Here is a 17,634-nt window from a genome sequence, read left to right on the forward strand (position 1 = left end):
AGGCATAAATAAAAAAAACTTGAATCATTGAAAAACAAGGAAATACTGTAACCAAACAAAATCCAACAAAATAGTCTGGTAACAGAACTCCTAGTCCACATGAAAAGATTTTAACCTTTATGAACAACTCAGAAAATGCAATGTACAATATTGTTCACCACAAATGATGCATTGTTGTGGCTCAGGGTACTAAATGAGAGGACATACTGTTGGTAAACTGAAGAATCATAAAGGCAAAAATTCAATTTTCTAAAATGGTCAACTCTTAATAACAATGTAAGAAAACCTGTGCCTCAACATGAGACTGCCTGACCATTAATTCATACATAGCCACCTTGAAGCATTCAAAATACATCACAAACAAGTCTTCAGAGCTCACTATCTGACATTAGATAAATAGGTTACATATTGCTTTTCTGACAAATATGGGCGAGCACATTTTCACTCTTGTTTGCCCTTCAACAAAGCTCATTAAAGCACAATCCTTTATCAGTATCAACACCTATAGGTGAAATATATCAGCCTTAAGTGTCAGATAAATTCTCAACATCATACATGGGTTTTGGTTAATTTTACATAACCTGCACACAATTTCTGTTTATTCTTTCTCTTTTTACCACATGACATCTTTGTGTAAGACCCTGTGTAAATAATGTGTGTTACCTTTAGTTATTCCTCATTACATTAATAAAACAATGGCATTATGTTCTTATTTGTTTTAGTATTGTTGTGCTCTCTAACCCATATTGACACTTTTCTGCTTAATTTTGGTGCCCTTGAGGTTTTAAGTGTTGAATAAAAAAAGTTTTGTAACAATATATGCAATACTTAGATTGACATACTGTACATGAATAAGTTAATTTAATGAAAACTGACCCCACAATGGAGTATCCTTTGTTTAATAGCAGGTAGCACAATGGATTTAAAATCCATTGTATTTCTTAATAGACTCAAATCAACTGCAATTCTCTCTGGCAAGGACTTCATAGTGTTGATATGCATTACAATGTCATGAAAATATGCTGAGTATTTGGCCTGTCTAGATTTTAGAAGCTTGAAAGTTAAACCATGAGCTCAAATCTTTGGCATTTCAGTGGGACTGTGAGTGGGAAACAAGGAGACACGCTGACATTGACCTGATGAGAAACTGTCCATCAATAGCAGCTGGTCTCTCAGGATACAAATCAAAAACACAAAGTCCTGGTCTTGCTCTTAAAGTCCTTGTTCTTATGGCAGGAGGAGGGATGAGAATGTTGTTGTGCTGTAGACAGGGATAGAAGGTACTGGGGCTGAAGCCTGGACGCCTCTGTAAGACATGTGCACGGCTCTAAGTAGGAGAGATGCCGTCCAGTATTTACTCAGGTGGAATAATACACAGCCAAAGCAGTCCAGTGTGTAGTGATAAAACAAAGAAGATTCTGAAGAATGTGCTCCATATGTTGCTCAGAGCGCATAAGCATTAGCTGAATTCCCAGATTGGGTATCAATGCTTTGACCATAAATGGATTCCTTTACCACTCAAAGGGCTACCTTGTTAGCCAAAATGATTACCTAGTGAACCTTGTTAGTGTTTAAAAAATATACCATAGCTTCTGCATATAAGTGTAAAGGAGTTGGAGCACACCAAGGCTGATTTTTTTTCACCCTTGAGGGGAAAGGAAGAGAGCATTTCACAGGCTGATGACTGGAGCTGCAGAATAGCTTCAAGACCTACTTTAGGAGGTTGAAAGGCCAGTTTGATACATTCCTATAGCAGTCAACAGACAGAGACACTCAGCTACACCGCGCATCGCCTCGTATAATCACCATCTTTAATATGCCCGTGTCTCTCCTACAACTTAAAGGAGGAGGAGGAGGAGCATAATAGAGTTAAGATGACGTTCAAAAATTGTCTTTGTCTGCAAATGCCTTAATATGCAGTTCACCCAGGTTTTTGAAAAGAGGGTTTCTGTCAATGCTACTTATGGGTTGTTTTAATCAAGACATTTGGTCTATCAAAGTCAAGGCACTTGATTCTACAGAGTCTTACAGGATGCGATACCAGAAATCTGTTGCCATGTCTTAAAATGATGCTAGCCTGTAGCCAGATTTAGATTTCCTTGATTTGAAGCAATGGACAGTGTTGATGGGGCTTGGGAAAGTGTTGTTAATGCAGTTGTACCTGCAACAGTAGTCCAGACATCTATTAAGGCGAAACAACACCAACGTCTGTTTGAGTTGGATCCTTGGATTATATGTCTTCTCTTCTTTGAAGTGGACATAGTAGTTACAAATTGCTTTAAAGACAAATCTCACACATACTGCACCTGCAGCCTCACAGGCCAGTCTCACAAGTTGAGTTCAGACTGTGAGCAACTCTTGGCTTCCCTCCCTGACAGGAGGCCAGGAAGAAGATGGGTCCAGACACAAACTGGAACGGCCTAATCACTGTTTTGGAGGGAAATCCAAAAGGGAAAATGTAAGAAAGATGGGGCGCAGAAGAAACGTAAACAAAGGCAGCAATGTAAGGCTGCATGGCTGCATCAATAAAACTATATATTTTCTTATTTTAGATTGTGAGACTGTAAATTAATTTGAATTTAAATGGGTAGTAGTAGGAGTATATTGAAGGCACTCGTTTTTATGAAAGATGTTTTTTTGGGCATGTTTATCCATTACTGGTAATTTATAGGTATTTTAGTGAATATATTTCAGAGTGTAGCAAGTTTATTATAGGACCTGCTACACAAAGTGTTGATTTCGAGCCTAAGGAGTCTAAAAAAACACAGCCTGCACATGGCAGGTGCACATTCCAACAGGGACAAGCCAAAAACATCTAGGTAGTAGTTAACACAGATGTTCAATCCTCCCTAATATACTGTATATAACAAGCACATGTACCCTGTGTCTCCCCAATCCATAGAAGGGAGTTGGAGTAAAAACATGCTAAGATCTGTAAGTCCATAAAAAGTGCAAATGAAAGGAATGCAAAAGATAATATGGCTGTAAATAATGATTGATTACAGCAATGGATGATTTCAACCTCACAGTATAATATTTTGTTTTTACAGGTAGAAGCATGTGACCTTGATATGTCACAGGAAAAAATTCAGGCCACAATAGGCCACAAGAATCGTTATTATCAGCCATCTAACTAAAATGGCTAAGAATCGAATTTCCCAAATCAGTCTCGCCAATTCAATTCTGGTGGCAGGTACTGTATGTACATCAGGACTCAGGAGGTGATACTACAGTAAATGCATGTTAGAAGTACTTTGGGGAGTTGCCGGCAATGCTGCCATGATGGTAACCACCATTTTACTACTGCATCTGTATCAACCAAAGTACCAATGTAGCATGCTTGTTAGAAAACAAAGACGTCCAGACCGTCATTACTATTTAGGTAAATGAGGCCATTTAGTGGTAGGTAATGGGCTTTTGCCCCGGATCTCATGTTCATATAAAAGTGAAAGTAAAATCAGTTACAATATTAGCATCACTTCTTACATTGCTGTCTGACCCAAAACCACTTACTTCAATCAGCTACCAAACACCATGTAGAGCTGATGTAAAGTCAGTCACAATGTTGCCTTTATAATGGGTGTATATTCAAAAAGTCAAGGTTCTTCAAAACGTAGTTTATGTAGCCCCGGGTTACCGGCTGTTCATTTGTTGCAATGGAAACGGGCAAGGCTGTGAGTTCCTGTGTATCTACAGACTTTGTTGCCTGTGATTTAGGATATATTAACTTAAGATAAAGCACAAGCAATTTCCTTGATACCAAAAGAAAATTAAGTGATCCCTTTATCTGCTTCACAATAAATCTGTGTCCAAAATGAGAGCTCTTAAGGACTAGTAACAAAGCGCAACTGTAGTTTATCCAGACTCCCAGATGGCTTCTAGCTAATGCAAGACTTCCTTTAATACCACGTTGATAGCTTAATATGATTCCCCATCTTCCCAGTGGCAAATCAAGCTGAGGTGTTTTGATGTTGACAGCCCACGGCCCGATTGTGTTCCCAATGTATTTGAAAAATGCCTTGAGTTAAATAAAAAATCTGGAGAGATTAGATTAAGTGTATCCGTTTTCATTTGCTCTGAAAATGGTCCAGGGGCCACATTTTTGGGGAAATGTCTCTAGACAATAGCAGCAGTTCTCAAGAGGGAGGGGTGCAGAAGACAGTGGAGCTTTCAGTGGCAAAACAGTGAGTCGAGTAGTGCCACTTGCATTCTGGGATATTTGATGTTTGATTTCATGGCTAAACAAACCTTTCATCCGCCCTGAAACAGCTTCCAAATGGCCCACGGCGTGTTCTAACTGGATTTGGCTTTTATAACTTAACCAACTAATTATTCTTTCATTCAAGAAAATATGGCATGTCAAAGCTCTGCTATTGATAGCAGCTGAAGAAACCCTGACGTAATAATTAAAATATGTATGAATCAGATTAATCTAAATCCATTATCTTTCAATTGCCATTTATTAAGAGCTCCAGAAGACAATTGTATATAACATGAGAGCGGGTTAATCTTTATTTTCCTCATTCCTTTCCAAATCCCTGAGTGGCAGATACGGTGCATTGAGAGACGGGGCACAGCTGCCATGTTGGCTGTGTGGACTAACATAACACATAATGCTTTGGCTATCCATTTTCTTTTTATAGACTAAGACACTAGCCATTAAATCCACATCTTGTAATCATCCAAAAGTAATACTTCACAGTTAAAATGTTATGGTTTTCCTCAAGACCTGCGACTGTGAGAAAGTACAGCCACAGTGTTACAGTTCAAAGCTCAATGGTCACATAAATCAAGAGCCAAAATAATAGTTAGAACAAAAGGGTTGGTTTATGACATTGAGGGTTGATCATGTAGGTTTTTCTGATTCTGTATCAGGTAAAATCAAGTCTTAGAACTTGACAGAAAAGAAAATAGATGCTGATCAGGTGATCTCAAATATCACAATGGTCGCTTCTCCAGACAGAAAGTCCTTTTTGTCCACTTGATAGATGGTTGCAAACTGTTGGGGCCTTATCCCAACCTCTCCACAACTCTGTGACACCATTCAAGTCAAGGTCATATGATAGCCCTGCAGGACTCTTTCCTTTCTAAAGGCTGTCCACCTTGGTCCTGCTGCTTTGAAATCAAACTTGCCATTGTTATTTTTACTGCCCATGACAAGGACAAAGGGACTGGGCAGCAGGGACACACACACGGCTTGTAATGCAATAGGGCTGGGAATTCCTCTTTAATTTCAATGCTATACTTGATCTCTGGGCTGCATGACTGACCACCTTATTATCTATAGCGACAGGAGCTTATCAATACAGAACTCGCTGGGTCCACAGACCAAAGACAAACACTTCCTTTATGCAGGATGTCCCCTCTGGGCATGAGACCTGAAGCGCAGGCCAACCAGCTAAATTCCACAACTGAAAGGGTGGGAGACTGAAAATCATTTCTAAACAGTCAAATTAGTCTAACAAAATAGTCAAATTAAAAGGATGACCTTTTTCACATCTTCTGCAGAGTTTCCTCAGTGTCTAAATAACTAAAAACAATCTGCATTTAGTTGTGTATTGACATTAAGTGAGTTAGAAATATCTGATAATAAAAAAAACTATTGCTGTCAACATTTCCAGAATAATATATGCTTCAAGTTTAGAATGTCTACATTGGTCTATGGACTTTGTCCATTGGCAAATTATGCAAGTTACCAAATATTTATTCTTGGCCAACTATTAGCTGTCACCAATCACAACTACAAAGCATGTTCCTACATTTGATTGCAAAATATATTTAAAATACCACACACATGAGTAATGCAATGAGTACAAACTGCACACAAACAGAACTAGATGCTTAAAGAGTGAGACATTCAGGAGCTTTGAAAAAAGGTGAGATACATGTGCTCTTCTTCAATGTAAAATAAGTAAGATCCATGAATTGTGGCAAGTTGTCAGATTTACTAGTACTTATACTATACAGAAGAACAGTCTCATATTCCTCATATATCTCCACTATTAAGAAAAATAAGTAATTAATCAACTAAAATAGGTTATTACTTACTTACCCTACACTTCTGTAGAGAAAGCCTATACAGTTTTTAATATACATTTTATTTTTGTTGACATTTAATTTTTTTATTGTATTGTTAAGTTTCTCACATTATGTATGACACATGAATGAGTCCTTCCTGATACTGAACTGTTTAACAATCAATCGACCAAGTTCTCAGAACTCACGAACTGAGCACCAAATATTTCACATGATGGAGAAGTGATTGGTTATCAATTTGTTCTTCAGAAAGTTTGACAGGACGAATGTGACTCCCATCGGTTTGTTCTTTACTACTGACACAACAAACTGACTTCTGTGATAGTCCTGCTGCTTGGGAAATGAGCTGAGAGCAAACATACTCATTCACTATTATGGAAAGGCACTGTGCCAGGTGCATTGTTTTAATGAAGTTTCCTCTTGTTACTAAATGAGTGATGACTTTACCGAGACAATAAGAAACATATTTCTTGGCCTCTTAAGGGCAGTGAATATTTACTTTCAGGGTACATTATATTCTTTTGTTGACTGAAAAATGATTTAACATTCAACAACTTCTGATTATGGTCAAATACATTATAATCAATTATTAACATCAATCATCATGTCTGTCATGTAATTTCTTTGTAATGCATCATGAGTAACCACAACATTACTGTTAATTAAATTATACCATGTCTTACTATATAACAATGTGACACTCCACCTCTTACCTATAGAGATTTAAAAACAAACTGCCAGACCTAGCTTCACATTCAAATTGTGAGTAAAATTGAGGGCGAAATCACCCAAAATTTGTACTATGATAGTCCATTGCATTGCAGCACTACATGTTGTGCCGAGCTATATCCAGGTGTCCAAATTCTCTGCTAAGAAGCACTTCAGTAAACTGTAATACGTTGCCTAGAAGCTAAATTTTCCCGTAATGAAGATGATCTCATAGTAGCAGCAAGGTTGAGTACAGTTGTAATGCAGTAACTGGACAGATGTTATATTAAAATAACTTAATTCTTACTTAATGACCTAAATTTAATAGTGAGATTTGTCAGTAATCTTGCTTATTACAGCCGCCAGCAAATGTATGCTTTATATCGCATTAAATTGTTTGTTAGTTAGCCAGATACCTAAAAAAAAAAAAAAAAGACCGATTATATCAAACATTAAGTTTGATATGTTGCAATTTAATAACAACAGATCCTCTCTACAAACAACTGAAAACAAACAGGGAGTAGAGTGGGTGGTGGCAACACACCTTCAGTTTCAGATGTGAACCTTCCAACAATGGACACCCTCAGGCATCCTGTGCAGGTGTGACCTGAATTTGATAAAAAACTTAACTTCTTACCCAGTGCAAATAAAGCCGAAGCTGCCCAGGTGCAGCTTTTGTTTGTGTGTGACTTTTGGCAGTGGAGCAGCTTTCGCAACAGGGCCGGGGAAGTACAAGCACAATGAAGGCAAGGTACTGAAAGCTTTACATGTTCATCTGATCAGAAAGATAGTGGAGGGCTCCTTCTAGAAACCAAAAACTGAGTGCTTATGAGAAAACGATATGGAAAAATGTATCAAAGTCAATATTTTAAATGCAAAGTAGGCTTCACTTCCTAGTATTCATTTACCTTAATCCTAAAGAGAGGGAAACCGGAGGGGGGCAGGGACCGCACACAAAGGGAAGATGGGTTGGAAGATGAGCTCTGGTCATCAAGAGTCATGTCTGCTGCTATCAATCTTTTGTAAAGCCATTTGGGCCAGGGCAGAAGAGACAGAATAACCTGACAAGTGTATTAAGTGACAGGTGTAATTTCAAGCTGACTTGAAAGGCTCAGCATGACAAAAAAGGAGGACAAAAGAGTGACCCCTCTGATGAATGAGACGGAAGATGACAATGCATATGTCATCCATTTAAAGGAGAGCCAATAACTCAGCTGTAAGTATTTTTTTTTCCTTCTCTATTATGCGACTAAAATTGATACATTTTCTGTGTCCTAACAGTCCTTAACCACAATGATGAAACCCTTTATGATAAATTAGGTGGGTGATACTTGAGACAGTGTCTGTGTTTGTTTATAACAAAGACATGTCAACATTTAAAGTCAAATAAAACTAATTAGGCAATTTGCGTTGGATTTAGATTTTTAATTAAAACCCACTTATGTACATTTCAACATGAAAAAGACTGGCCGATACGCTTTTGGCAAAGTTGGTAGGTCTGCTAAAGAAGGCACATTAAAATGACTTAAATGCTACTCATAATAATAATGTGCAAACATAAAAAAATGATGGGAAAAGGTTAAAAAACTATGTAGGACAAGGGACTGCTTTGCATTAGAGTGTAGTAAAAACGAGTCGATAGGAGGACCTGGAATGCATTACTAGGACTGATCCTCAGGTTTGAGGAGCTTGGTAGATAGGAGCTTGAGACATGTGTTTCAATAGGCCCTTAAAAAGCTCACAAACAGTGTGAAAGATACCTTACGATGGTGGGTGGTCTTATTATTGAACCTTATCGAAGATTAACGTGGGTAATTTGACACTCTCTTAAGGAGGATTTTAGGTGCAACAGAGAGCAGAGGGAAGAAATCCAAACCGTGTCCAATTTCTTTATACTGCATTGTAATTTGCAATTTTTGGCAGATGTTAGTGTAAAAATGCCACATGTGTAACATACGTATGAATACCAAATGGTTACCAGCACATTACAATATTAATGTTAAAAAAATATACATACTAGTAAAATATAAATGTAACATACATGTTTGTATGAAACAAGGTAGGGCACGTGTTTTACTGTATGTCCCCACATGTGCAAATGTTGTCTGGAATACATCTGTGCAATGTAAATATACAGATGAGGTCAAGCCTTGTCAAACCGTATAAAGATTACCTGTTACTTAAACAGTTTCAAAGAGAAGCGCACAAATGTGGGTTCAATTTTAAACAGAGTGGGGCTCAAAGGAAAATAAACACCTTCCTGATCCAATTTTTCAGCAAAGGAAGCTCTTAAGAGATGAAAAATAAGAAGAGGTGGGAAAATATTATGTCAGCAAAACAATGTTACACAACATGATATGTTGCTTGTTTTTATTCTGGCTCTATTTTCTGAATACAGGAAGAGAGTTTAAATCACTTAATTTTTCACTGGAGGTTTCTTTGAAAGGAAAAAGCTGTATCTCTCAAATGGTTTAAGTTATGAAGGGCCGAATGAAAGAGTGGGGGCTTTTGCATAGTACTGTTTACACAGTGAACATCCAGCGGGAAAACTTCTGGTGTTACTACCTCTACTCCCCTCCGTGCACTTCATGTGATCTCATAATTGCAAAGCCCACAGGGGCAGGTAAATGGAGGTCAACAAAACTCCTTTTTTGTACTTCAGCATCTTGGAAGTGAATCATTTGAAGTCTATCAACACTGTCTGCAGAACATTGCAGAATACAATCCCCAAAATGGTACACATTCCATTCATCATATAGTGTTAGTAGAGTGAGAGCATTTTGTTAAAAGTAATGTTTGCAGTAAAAATAGTCAGCTTCAGAAGTTAAAATCTCTCCCTGGTGTATCGAAGTTTAATTAAGCATGCAGGCTTCGTCCATGAATCGAGAACACCTTAACAGCTAAGCTTGACTTCAGACAGGACAGGCGAAGCTCCACCTTCACCATGGCAGACAATACGATACCTGCATCACTGCTGATGCCCCACCAATACGCCATTCAAACTCCATCTTACCGTCACTTTTGAACGAGACCTAAAGATAGTTGTACTCCTTCACCTGAGGCAGCAACTCAATCCAAAGGAGGCATTTTCTGACCATTTTCTGGCAGAGTACCACAGACTTGGCGGTGTGGACTTTCATTCCATCCGCTTCACACTCTGTTGCAAACTGCCCCAGTGTGTGCTGGAGGTCACGGTCTGATGACTCTCTACTTATCAGATGCACCTGGAGATTCTGTCTTCTGGCCTTTGCTGAACTCCAACTGCTCAATTGTGGAGAATATGGAGACAGCAGTCACTGAAGATAAACAAGGACCGGCCAGCCAATAGTAATGGCCCTGGCACCTATTTCCCCCATCTACCTTCCACAAGAAACTCCCTGCCCCCGTTACCACTGCAAAGCTTTTAGACTACTTCTGTGATCTCTGACAGAGAGATGGGCAAAGGAATCCTAATCTCTCAGCCCTTAGCCGGGCATCTACTTGGCACCTCTCACACTAGGCAACTGCTGTGACGCTGAATCGACGTGAGCCCAACCATATCAAGTTAGTACTGCTCTACCACCTGCACCAACTTACAACTCTGTCCTCACCCAAAACGGGATGCTTCACATCGCAAAAGCCATTTTCAGTAGCCAAGGATGAGTTTAGCAAGTCCCCCACTTTCGCCTGCCATTCCACTGACAATACACCTGACCCTTACACCTCTTGCAGGCGATGAGACAAGTTACAAGAATAAAGGCTCAGATATAGTACAGAAGCGGATCTGTTAAATGCAAAGGCAGACGTGTTCACACATTCACAGACGTATGACTTCAATTCACATCAAGCTGAGCCTTTTGGCTATGGATGAAGAAAGTATAAATTGTTGTTAAGCACTCTCATTATTACGCTACATGGTTTTGATACATTTTCTAGAGCAAAAGAGAATATTGTTTTATAGGAGTAAGACAAGCACATAATCAGTAGTAATAGTATTTATGTCCTATCATGTCACTGGTTGTAAACAATAACAAGCGCTAACAATTTAGTTTCTAAGCCGTTTTCAAAATAAGGCTAATACGGATACTTATACTAATCATACAGTTGTGAACATTCCAAATGCTGTTGTGCAAGGTTAAATAAACTGTGGACTTTTGAGTCATAAATGCTCCTCAGATTGGTGATACCCCTTTAGACTTGTGCCCCAGCTCGTCAGGTGAGGCCCGATTAGAAATGATCTTGGGGCTTAAAAGCACACCTAGGACAAGGCAGTTGGAGTTTGGTAAACAGGGTTTTATGGATGGGAGAGGGGCGGGCAGCTGGCTCTCATGGTATTATGGGGAGGGAGGGATAGGGGGGCATTTCCACTCAACTTGACACAGTATGGATTTTGTTCCCATCCAAATGAAATTGCAGAAATATTTTAGGGGAATCCCATTACGTAGCAATTGGAGTGCTGTAATAATGTACTCACAGTCATTTTCCCACTGCGGTTGGCCTCCTCTCGCTCTGCCAGGGCTTTCAGGAAGTTATCTTTGAGTTCTTTTCCTGCACTTGCCAGTGTCCTGGAAAAGACAACACTCAAACGGTTTGAAATGTTTCTCTTAACCTGAAAAAAAAGTCACATGAAGCCTTAAAGGTTCTTTATGGAAACCCTTAACATGTTGTAGCTTCATATAAAAGGTTATTTATGGAAACCCTTAACATGTTGTAGCTTCATATAAAGGTTATTTATGGAAACCCTTAACATGTTATAGCTTCTTGCTATGCTGGCCTATCTCTGCTCTATAACATTAACAGTTAACTAAACAATAATCCTCATTAAAAAGGACAGAGTACAATTTTGTAGGAGAGAGATATCCTTCCCACGTCTCCATGACTTCCCTCACTATTTGTAAGCACTTTAATACCAAAAAAATACATTTAAACAATTAATTACCATGCAGGATGCAACAGAGAGCAAGTATGACATGCTATCAAAGTCATGATATACTCAAGCCAGCATCTAGTGCTTCACCAAAGCTGCCAAGCTGCCAGGACACTCCCAAATACTCCAAATACCGTTTCTTAACAGAAATTTTTTTTTTTCTCTGAAATAAATCTGACAACTACAAAGACCATGAAGAATGTCACAGTTGCATTTCCTAATTTTAGTATGCAGAACAATATTATCAGAGTTAAATGATTTTATATGATACTGGGGCAGCTTTTTCTACACTAAGGCTGGCCTGTTTCCATGGAAACATGGTTTTGGCACACACTAATATATCCACACCTGAAAAAACATTGGCACTAATATTTGAACACTTAACACTGCAGTATGAGCAACAGAACTCTGGCTTGCAGCCAGAATTGACTGTGCAAAACATTCATTAGATCCACACCGAGTTAACATCTTAAAAAGGCAGTAAACAGGTCATTTGTGAACCTCTCAGTTGTGGTTAAGAATGCAGCAGAAGAAAGACAGTAAAAAGGCTATTCATTAAATCAAAGTTACAGTACAGTGAAAAAACAAAGGACACCACTGTTTCCATTGACTTCAACCATCTCCAACTACACTGAATATTTTTGATTTTATATTTTTATATTAAGTTTCATCAAGTATTTTAAGCATAAATCAGAGCTGAACTATGTGAACAATGACTTATTTGACTACTATATACACTGTATACATGATACATGACTATATACATGTGTCCCGGCCTTAGAGAAAGTCCCGCACACTGACCATTACGCAACGTTTCGGTCTCAGACCTTCATCAGGTAAATTCACACATTCACCTCAACCATAGCCTTAAATAGTTTGGTTGACTAACCAGGACCAATCAGGTCCGGCTCTTGAATGACATCATTCATTCACAAAGTGGCACTCCCATCACGGACTGTGAACAGGAAAAGGCAGGAAAAATGCAACTCAGTACATTTAAAAACAATGGATAATCAGACCAGTTATGTTATAGCCTCATAATCAGTGAATTGTCAGTAGCCCAATATTTTTCTACACTTAATCAGAGAGGACACAGTCCATTCAAAAGTGGATGATTACATTGGTTAAATTACATTGTAGCAGTCCATATGCTACTATACTACTACTATATACACCTCATTTAAATCCCCCAAGATTCAATTTTATGTTCAGTTTTTATGTTTCAGTTAGTTTTCACCCATGTACTGTACGTGATGAAGCACTGGCATATTTGCTGTTATATCATGCAGGCCCTTCTACTAACAATACATGTGCATTATGGGACCAACTGACCTACTTGCTTGAGATGGGTATTGATGAGCATTAAGTGTCTTGCTCAAGAATACTTCAACTAACAAAATACAGAAGTAGCATCACTTGCAATTCTTCCGTATTAATGCTGATACAATACCCGAGTTCAGCACCAATACCAAAAGATGATCCTTTCGATTACATACTTTCAAATAAGTATGTTGCTCTACAAAGACCCAATTTTAGTTCGACAAAAAGAACCCAAAATTATGTACATGAAAGCTGTACATCTGCCCAAGAACTTTGTCTAAATAATTGTCTAAAATTAGCAAAAATATGATTTTTTTATTTTTAAACATCAGCTTTCAGTACTTGACAGTTTTCGATACTTGCTGCTATTAATAAATTTGCTCTATACCAAAATAGTATTGAGGTCCAATACTTAGCCCTTCACAGAAGTTGTGAGAGGAAGCTATAAACCCAAACTTCCCTGAAAAAACACCTGCCAGTTTGACTTAGTAGTCCCCTAGTCATAAATCTGTCTCTTTCATGCTGAATATTCAAAACTACTGAATTTAGTTGTGTCTGCTTCTCCGTCCAAAGAGAAGACGAGGTACTCCACATTATTGGCTCCTCAAACCCACTTTCCATATCCAAAGCACTTTAAAAAGCCTCATCGGCCACAACGACCACGGACAAACGGCAAAGCCGACGTCTGCTCCTAACCTACCTTAACATCACAGTAAAGGAGAACAGGATCTGAATGTTTACTAGGATTTGGAAAAGATTGTAATTTATACTAGTCCTTTTGTCCCGTGCCCCATAATGAAAGTCTTAGAGGAATCACACAGTGGTAAAAGTGCACGGACAGCACATATTTAGAGGCTGGAACCTCACTCCATCTTCTGAGTGAGTGAAGGATTGCTGCTGGGTCATGGGGGCCGAGGCCCCAAAGTAAACACAGGTGTTGAGGAGGCAAGTGACTGGGGTTACCCCATCCAGTAGCTAAAGCAACACACACAGTCACGGAGAGTGAATAATACTTCAGAAAAACATGTGGACCGCTGCAAGTTTGAGTTTCCCGTCAATTAACGAATTTCTTATCAAGCCTCATTTAGGAGGGATAACAAGAATTTCACTATTAAATGATGGTTATTAGTGGCTAATGACTAGGTATTAAGCTAACTGTGATCCAGCCATGTGTTTAAAGTGTCTTGTTTTTGGATTGTGGTCAAGACAGGTGGTCCCTGGCATTAGTAGAAAAAGAAGTGAGGAAAGGATGTGAACAGTCATCATCTGGCTTGTTGAGAAAAAAAAATACATCTTACTAAGAACATCTGTCCTACAGATATGAAATTACTTTTAGAAAGTCATTTTGTGTTGTTGTGCCAGTTAAAAAGGGGGAAACACTACAAGACAGCATAAATCTAAATTTATAAGCTCTGTGAGTGTCAGTGTATCTGCTTCATGGATACTTAAGCTTTCGTAACTCTAGATTTCAAGCTCTTTTGAGACCATCCTCACCAGAAAGACAACCCCATTGTTTGTTTGTACAAATGCTTAAGACAACTAGGCTATGTTACCATTTTCCTGACAAGAGACCTCTCGCCATCATGAAAACATAAAAACATTGGTCTTTTATTTACTAAAAAGATAAACATTTTTATGTAAGCAGCAAACATTAGTTGGCAAAGGCAAAAGTACCATGGCTGCCACAAAAAGACTTATAACAGCCCTGCGTTAAAACAAAGCATGGGGCTGAGTTGGTGGGGTTGATTAAAGTGATGGTTCGGAGTAATTTACCCTAGGGTCCTAAGCTAATCAGCGGCTAACGCTACTCTACGCTAACTCGCCCAATGTTAGACCCAGGTGAAAAAAGCTTCTGGATGGGTGTTTGGCTCGAGGTCATGGTGCAAAGGACCCTAGGGTAAATTACTCCGAACCATCACTTTAAGGTACCGGTGAGACAACAAAATACCATCCAGGAAGTCCAGTTGGACTAACAGGACGGGTTTTTTTAACGCAGGGCTCAAGTCAGTCCAATGGTGGCCATAGGGAAGAGGTTAGCATGGCTAACAATTCACGTCCAACTAACAATGTTGGCTTCTTTTTAATTCAACCACAATCAATTCTTAAAATAAATCAAATCTTAATCAGAAAATGCATCATTTTTGGAAGTTCATATAATTCTATTTTTTTTTTTATTTGGGTATGAGGAGTTGTTAATTTTTTTTCTAATAAAAATTAAAAATGTAGCTTTTAAAATATATTTAATTATGAGGGATTAAATTGGTGTACTGCACAGATGGCATTAGCAGTTCTAAAAAAATATATTGCTAAAGTGCTAAAATAGTAACTTAAGCATAAAGCAAGTATTAGGTATGTAGCTAGGTAGTAGATATCTTAAAATAAATGTCAGAACCTAGGTGTGGAGAAAGATGCTCAGAGCCGATACCTTGTATAGTAACTCAAAATAAATGCACCCTCCAGATGTTGCTTTGTAGTCAGTCAAGGTGAGGAACACTTGCCATCAACCTAGCGGAGTTTCCAGTTAGTCTCACAAAGTATTTTACAAACGATATAACTATGGCATTAAAATGTCACACAACCGGTAACTGAATTAATAATCAATCAATGTGCCAAGAGGCCAAGAGGCACATTGATTGATTTTTAATTCAAATTGAACTCCTGATCACTGTGTTATAAACTGGAGTTTATGCAACACTTTGTCCACCTCTATAAGGGGGTGAACAGCTGTTACTACACAGCAACTATCCTCCAAGCATGTTTACACATGTATAAACAGCATGACAGTGAAATGTACTCAGTCCAGGGGCCTTCTTCCTGGACCATAAGCCCACTAAACTGATGTTTTAAACTATTTATTCTCAGTAGCATCTACACCCTATCAGACGATGTCCTGGATTTCGGGTTTTCATATTTCTAATATCTTTTAGCTTCGCCTAACAGACAAGGACACGTGACAAAGTGTAAATTATTCTTTGAGCAACTGCTTCCCTTGAAATTGTAAAATGAGACCTTACAGAATCATGACCTGCCAATTTAACAAGCCACCTGCTCAGAAAAAAAAACTGCTTATTTTGTCTTCTTCATTTGGACATTTATAGACTTACATAGGCTATAAATGCAAGTTTCTAAACGATTCTTAGAAATATAGAACCGATTTTTGACACCTAATCTTACCAGGGTTGTTACCAAACCTTTTCATGTGATAGGCCTATTTAGAAGTGCTATATCCACATCATGGTTTTGACTCATGCTGTACTCCAATTTACGGCAACGTCACATGATGCTTTTGTGGTGAAGGAATGTAATAACATACCATAGTTTGCTTCCCCAAACGTAAAATCTGAATTTGAGTATGTGCTTTTTTGACAAAGATGACACTACTGTGTAATACTTGGTCTATATGTTCCCTCTTGCTTGCACTTTGAAAGGAGAAACTATAGGCTACCTATTACAGGGAATAGTAAAGAAATTCAATATACTGCAGCACATTGCCTGAGCCTCAACATGGTGTGCAATTCCATCACCCTTGGCAAACAAATTTTATCTGTATTTGGTCGTCTTTCACACGTGCAAAAAATTGTTACAGCAAATAATTCCCAGCATAATTAATGGAATGTCATTAAAAAGTTCTTTGAGGAATATGGAGCTAGCATTCCTTCTTAATTTGTTGCCTTCGTTCAGCAAATGGACAAATAGTGTTTTCTGAGAAATTTTCATTTCCTGATGTGTAACAGATGTGCTTTCAAATAATTTCTTCTTTTATTCTCGAGACAGATTGAAGCTTTCATTAGCCTGCAGCTTTTGACGCTATGGCAGATGAGAACTTGCAATATTACAGTGATTTCCTAACAACACGTACTGTACCAGAATATTTTTCCTCAGAGTGCTTGGGAAAATGAATCTTATGGAAAATATTATTTTGGGCTGGTGGACGTCAAGGAAAATTCCACACAGCATGACAATTTACTTTATTTTGGGCTTTTTATAAAATCCTCTGTCACCTCTGATTACAATGAGCTGAATGTATCAGTTACACATGTGCTACGCATGATATTCTACCTGAGCTTTCTTTGTATATGGTGGCCACCTTGGCTTTTGGGGCTTGGGGAGGTTGCAAATTGTGCAGTGCCTGCCTGAGAAGTGCATGGTTTTGAAGGTGGATCAAAGGAATCATTGTCATCTTTTTCATTCGAGTTCTTATTGAGGCAAAATTAGATGTATTCCATTTGGGGAACATGCAGTGATGGATACTGTAGTCCAAACAGAGAGAGAGAGTAAGATTGTTTTGAAGTGAAATCTGATGTGTAGATTTAAATAGAGCTAAAGGAAACTTCAAAGTTTTGGAAAAGAATATCTACTCCAGTTTAGTTCCTAAAATGAGAGAACAAGCTCTCATCTCTGAATGACAGTCTGCTTTGCACATGTTAAAATTGTGGTTTCTTCCTCATCAGTTTATTAGCTTACATTGTAATGCAAAGCACCACATATGAAATCATTTAAAAGTAGTTTTCAACTCATTTCAACTGCTGATTAGTGAAGTATTTCCGTAGCAACAAAATTGTAATAAATATTTCTTATTTCTGGTTAAATACTGCTGGGGCTATTCAGGAGTTGGAACTCAACTTTCATGTCCAAAATCAATTCAAACAAGGTGGCAACAATGA

At 38.3% G+C, this 17,634-nt stretch overlaps 1 protein-coding gene across 2 annotated transcripts in view; it reads right to left on the bottom strand.

Moving 5' to 3' along the window:
- Window positions 1-17,634, bottom strand: part of cfap299 (cilia and flagella associated protein 299) — a 74,275-nt gene that overhangs the window by 46,312 nt on the left and 10,329 nt on the right. For both annotated transcript variants that reach the window (XM_039803545.1, XM_039803546.1), the window contains exon 3: window positions 11,198-11,288. In XM_039803545.1, the coding sequence (XP_039659479.1) occupies window positions 11,198-11,288 (91 nt within the window). The remainder of the gene's footprint in view (window positions 1-11,197; window positions 11,289-17,634) is intronic.

Source organism: Perca fluviatilis, chromosome 6 (assembly GCF_010015445.1).
Source record: "Perca fluviatilis chromosome 6, GENO_Pfluv_1.0, whole genome shotgun sequence".
Lineage (NCBI taxonomy): Eukaryota > Metazoa > Chordata > Actinopteri > Perciformes > Percidae > Perca > Perca fluviatilis.